Source organism: Pelodiscus sinensis, chromosome 11 (genome assembly GCF_052426305.1).
Source record: "Pelodiscus sinensis isolate ZL-2025 chromosome 11, ASM5242630v1, whole genome shotgun sequence".
Taxonomy (NCBI): domain Eukaryota; kingdom Metazoa; phylum Chordata; order Testudines; family Trionychidae; genus Pelodiscus; species Pelodiscus sinensis.
This window is the reverse complement of record NC_143062.1, coordinates 11,147,596-11,153,628: the sequence shown is the minus strand read 5'-3', so window position 1 is coordinate 11,153,628 and position 6,033 is coordinate 11,147,596. Positions and strand designations below refer to the sequence as shown.

The 6,033-nt window shown below is 42.4% G+C and overlaps 1 protein-coding gene across 7 annotated transcripts in view; it reads left to right on the top strand.

Moving 5' to 3' along the window:
• NEK4 (NIMA related kinase 4) overlaps window positions 1-6,033 on the top strand; it is a 44,331-nt gene continuing 38,298 nt past the window's right edge. The window contains exons 1-2 of one of the 7 annotated variants that reach the window (XM_075939411.2): window positions 1-636; window positions 4,443-4,709. In XM_075939411.2, coding sequence (XP_075795526.2) covers window positions 544-636; window positions 4,443-4,709 — 360 coding nt within the window. In that variant the 5' untranslated portion in view covers window positions 1-543. The remainder of the gene's footprint in view (window positions 637-4,442; window positions 4,710-6,033) is intronic. The other 6 variants (XM_025186979.3, XM_075939413.2, XM_075939414.2 and 3 more) reach the window with 6 other exon arrangements.

Here is a 6,033-nt window from a genome sequence, read left to right as displayed (position 1 = left end):
GGCAGCAGCTGCGGGGTCAATGGCAGACACGGGGCTAGCGGCCTACGTGGGCCAGGAGCCCCCCAGGGCGGCAGCGGCCCGTTCACGCCCGGGGTCAGACATGGCGGGCGGGCGGGCGTGGAGCTGCCTCCCCGGCTTGGCAGAATCCCTCACTCGGAACCATTCAGCCAGCGGGGAGTCAACGGCGTTCGCGTTAATTGCTCCTTTATTAGCACCAGCCCCCTTCGCTAGACGCCTACACGCTGATCTGGGCGCGCTTTCAAAGATGGCCGCCGAGGCTAGCGGGCACTCCAGCCAAGATGGCCGCCGGGGAGGCCGCCCGAACCCGTAATGGCGGCTTCAGCGACTGAGGGAGGCTGCCCACAGCCGAGATGGCCGCGCCCGTACCATAGAGAGGGGGCGGGCTCGCTACGCGCGGTGCTGTCTATGGCAGAGGGAGGCCCGTGCGGGTCTCTATGGCAGCGCTGGTAACGTTCCCGAGGCGGCCGGGCCCGTGCGCCCCAGCGGCTCCGGCCCCCGAGCGCTGACGGGGCCGACGGGAGGATGCCCCAGGCCGCCTACTTCTTCCTGCGGGCCGTGGGCAAGGGCAGCTACGGCGAGGTGAGCCTGGTGCGGCACCGGCAGGACAACCGACAGGTAACCGGGAGCTGGGCGCGCAGGGCTCCGACCGCCCCCTTCCGCCCCGGGGCCTGCGGCCGCTCCGACCCCCGCCTCGCTCGCGGGCTCTGGGGAAGCAGCGGGGCCTGCTTCTGCCAAGGGGCGGTCTGTGGGCGTGTGACCCCCTCCCATCTGCCCGCGCTCTGGCGGGAGGGGTTGGTTCGTGTGGTCCCCTGAGCACCAGCCTCTCCTTTCCTCAGCTCTGCCTCCTGACCCCCTGGAGCCTGTGTGCTGGGCAGTGCTGGAGGACGCTTCCTTCCTGGCCCGCCCAAGAGTTACGCTCTGAAGCATGGCGATTTGTTTCTCATCTCAGAACTCCTCACAAAACTGCTCAGGGTTGGTCTCCTGGAGTATGCAGATTGGTAAAGGGCTATATTTGGTCCAAAGGAGGGAGAATATGTTGATAAAACCATTGTTCACTATGGCTGTGTCTACACTGGCATGAATTTCCGGAACTGCTTAAAACGGAATACTATTCTGTTTACAGTTTTTCTGGAAAAGGAGCGTCTACATTGGCAGGCTGCTTTTCGGGAAAAGCCCTTTTTCCGGAAAAGCATCTGTGGCCCATGTAGACGCGCTTTTCCGGAAAAGAGCCCCGATCACCATTTTCGCAATTGGGGCTTTTTTCTGGAAAAGACTACTGGGCTGTCTACACTGGCCCTTTTCCAGAACAGTGTTCCGGAATAAGGACTTATGCCAGAGCAGGAGCAGAATAGTTTTTCCGGAATAGCGGCTGATTTTGTACAGTAGAGCATCGTTGCTTTTCAGCTTATTCCAGAAAAGCGGCTGATTTTCTGGAATAAGTGGCCCAGTGTAGACACAGCCTATATGAAACAGTTAAGTGTGGTCTGGGGTAGCATCTTAAATAATTGTTGGTTTAATTCCATCATAACATTTTAAAAGTTTGTATTAAATACATAGAAAATAGAAGCTAAACATTCAGAACTTAAAGTGTTAAGGTGCCAATTTAAAAATTTTCCTTTTCTTTTAGCTACATATGGGCTTTATTTTGGGAAGAACCCTGCTTTGGTTGTCTTTTTCAATGCTGTTAGATATGCTATTAACTGCCCTTGATGGGTTAAAATAGGTTTGCAATACATCTGACCCTTTAATTCTATTAGAGAGGTAGCCATGTTAGTCTGATCTTGCTAAAACAAAAGGAAAAACTATGTAGCACTTTAAAGACTAACAAGATGGTTTAATTACTTTAATTCAATTCTAAACACTTAAAAGGAGGAGAAGAATTACAAAGATGGAAAATGATAGAAATGTAGCCAGGTTAGTCTGGTGTAGCTGAAACAAAAAACAGGACTATGTAGCACTTTAAAGACTAACAAGATGGTACATTAGGTGATGAGCTTTCGTGGGCCAGACACACCAGATACAGTACATATTATCAGCCATTCTAAGACCTGGAAAACTTTGTCATTGCTTTTAAGCCATTGTTCAAGCTGTCCTCCTCTGCTCAAAGAGTCACAACAGCATTGTGAATGGTACCTTGAACATCTTAAACCAAAGGAAACAAAAGAAATAAAGTATGGAAGGAAAAGTACATGAGGGAGGAATCTAAGATTCATGTCCTTTGTTATGATCTGATGGAGGTGGTGATGTCATTCTGGGTTCCTTTCTTTGGCCTACTATGGCCAGGATGTCTTTTCAGTATCAGGACAGCAAAAGCCCAGTGGTCTCATGATAGGTCCCTGGAGACTGAGGAGGTGATAGCTGTGCTGGTAAAGCTTGTTCAGTCCATTTCACACATACCACTCACTGCCCCTCATTGACTCCTGGCTAAATAATGTCCAATAAGGGATAATATTCAGCCTATTAAAATTAACCAATTAGAACATATTGTGGTGACTTCTACTGTAAAAAACCCTCACTTCTAGAATATTTCAGTTCATGGTCATGCAACTGTCAACTTTAGCAGGAGCCTTGAGCCCTTTACCAGAACTTGTTTAATGTAAACAGTCCAGTGTGTACCATAGTTTGCCTTTAACTTTTGTTAACTTTCATAATTAATCTTGGATAATAGCCTTTTGAAATCCTGGACCTATTGGAGTGATGCCCTGTGCACAACACTATATATTCTCCCCTCCTTCTCACCCTCCCCCCACAGTATCGTCACTTTTTATTTGTTTTAACTGCACTTACAACAAGACATCAGAAGAAATTAAAAGTATTATAGGTAAGAGCAAAAAGGAAGATCCTAACAGTTTCTATTCTTTAAAATTTTCAGTACTTCATTTACTACTCCTCTACTTTGCACATGGTTTGATAACTACTGCAGATGAACATTAGGATAGACAGTAGGGATGGTCAAGAAGCCCAATTGCGAGGATAATAATTGTTAAATACCTACCCAAAGAGACTATAAATGGTGACATTTTGATTTAAAATTATAGGTGAAGTTTTACATTTCTGTTTTCTTTGTGTGAGGGGAGGCTGGAATAAAGCAAGGTGTTATAATTCTGTGTCCATATCAAAGATACAATTGCAGTTTTTTTGTTACATGTTAAATGGATGGCTATGCTGCATACCACTCAGTTCTTCAGGTCACCATGGCAGACATTATTTGAATTATTGGTAAATATTCTTTTTTACCCAAAAGCTCCAGTCAAGGATTGGTGTCACAGGATGGCACAATTCCAACCACAAAGAGTTTATAATAAAAAAATCTTTGCAATTATTGAATGTAACAAACAAGAAGTCCCGGTCTACAATACTGTAGACAGGTTGGCTTAGGGTACACCATCCATCTACGCAAAATGCGTAGCTGGACTCAATTTACCTTAGGCCAAACCCTTAGGCGTCTGGTAGTCTAGACGGGGAAGGCATAGGCTTCCCAAATCGCCAGGTGTGGCCCGCCTACACTCTGCCCCCAGAATGCCTGCTGCCAGAGCACGTTTTAATTGGTAGAAAATTCTAAAGTAGATCTAACCTTTTCATGTTTAGAAAAAAGTATTCTCCCCACTCCTCCCTCCTCTCCTATTACACTTCTCTCAGTTCTTTCTTTCACTGGTGGAGACAGTTTTTCCTGTCAGTATGCCAATAGGATGCTTTCCTATCTTTTTAATAGATTCGTGTGCTGTACTTTTTTGCAGTCCCTTCTTCTGTGAAGACCTGTCACCACCTTCGCACATTATAAATATAAATAGAGATGACTTTTAATAGAAGCTTTGAATTATAAATGGTTTGCTTTTCTATACCTTCTGCTCTAGCGCATCTCTGATCTACAATCCTGGCACTTGGTACTAAAATACTGTTTCACTGAGTTTAATCAATTTTCCTCAAAAGTAATTTGCTTCAACTCAACAGGCCACTCTTCCTCAAACTGAGAAAGATTAGCTACTTCGAGTTTTTTAAACTTTCTGTACTTGAACACAATTAGGTTAGCTGCCCTTTGTTCTATAAACTCATTCCCATTTTTCTTAAGTGTGTATAGATTGAAGAGTTAAATTATTAAAATGTCAACCTGTTGACAGTAATTCATTTCTGACTAGAGAAAAGCATTTCAGAATCAAGTGGCAAGCACAGGACTGAGCAATAACCCATTGTTTGTGACTAAGAAAAAAAATTAGTTACTGATCAAAACTCTTAAATATGTGAATTAGCCATATTTGTTCCATTTTACAACATAATGGACACTTAAATGTAACTGTGTTGGATAAATTCCAGCTTCTATATGTATTTTAAAACATTGTTTTGAAGATTTTTAGAAATTGCCAATTTATTTCAGTAGTAACTTGGATGTTTTCATTGAAAATCTTTTGTTTTTCTCTTTGCAGTATGTCATCAAAAAGCTAAACCTTAAACATGCTTCCAGCCGAGAGAGGAAGGCAGCTGAGCAAGAAGCCCAGTTGTTGTCTCAGCTCAAACACCCCAACATAGTCACCTACAAGGAGTCCTGGGAGGGGGAAGATGGCCTGCTATATATTGTTATGGGCTTCTGTGAAGGAGGGGACCTATATCATAAACTTAAAGAGCAGAAAGGCATACTTTTGCCAGAGAATCAGGTGGTGGAATGGTTTGTTCAGATTGCCATGGCATTGCAGGTATTAATATACTATAACATATAAATTAATAGTTTTAAAATAAATAGGTCTGTTTTGCTTACTTTCTATTAAAAAGTCCTCAATTTCAGTGTTGGTGTGTCAACTTTGCTTACAGATTATCCATGTCAAACTAAAGTAGCTATGTAGAAAAAGAGTTCCATGTACAAAAAATTACTCACACCTTTTCAGTAGGGTAGACGGTTTTTTAAAATTAGTCTATTAATTATAATTGAAAACATGACATACTATATTATAGTTGGAAGTTAATTGTAATTGTAGCCCATAACTACAGAGTTCTGAACTATAACATATAAGCAAGTTTTGTTCTAGTTAAGGGACTGTTCCTGTTTGAAATGCTCAGTTTGCAGGAGTGTGCAGTTAAATTCTAAAAAATTTCTCTGTGAAAATTGGTAATATCTTAAAAGCTAATTTTAACCAACCAGTATTTGTGTACACAAAAATACTACTTGCAGTAATATTTTGCTCCTATAATTAAATTAAGTGAAAATTTCCAGATCATTCATTCATTTGTATGAGAAGCTGCTTCAGCTTGTTACATTTTTAAAATGAGAGAGGAATCCCATTGCAAAAAGGTTTGTTTTTAAAACAATGAAGAAACTAGGATGTTGGATTGAAAATTCTGTTTGACTTGCCAGTGGAACTTGTCTCCAGGCAAAAACTAGAACTGGATTGAAAAAAATAATTGGATAAGAACATGAATGATAGGTCCATCAATGGCTGTTAGCCATGCTATGGATAGTTCTGACTGCCAGATGCTGGGAGTGGATGACAGGGGATGGAACACTTGATGAGTGCCCTGTTTTTGTTATTCCCTTTGAAGCATCTGGCATTGGTCACTCTTGGAAGATTGGTAACTGGACCATTGGTCTGACCAAATATGGCCGTTCATATGTTGTGGCTAGACATACAAATGTCCACAACAGAAATTGGTCTTACTCATATAGGCTTAGTCCTGCAATTCTTACTCATACTGTCCTTAATTCAGACAAAATTCCTCACTAGGGCTGCAGGATTGGGTTTGAAATGAATTGCAATATGAAGACAATGGAGAGTGAGTTACAGATTGAGCCTTAATTTTGTACTCTTTGCTCCTGTTGGGTTGTGAAATTTTAAAAATATATAGGCATGTTATACTAAAGAAATAACAAAGTTGTGCATATATCTATGTTAATATACTAACCTGTTCATGCTAATTGTAATCTTGTGTATAGTGATAAGCAATTTTGTTGCATTTGAACTTTTCCTGTTTTCCTCTGGTTAGAGGAGAAGAGCAAATTAACTGTTTAACTTACTCTTTTTTCAG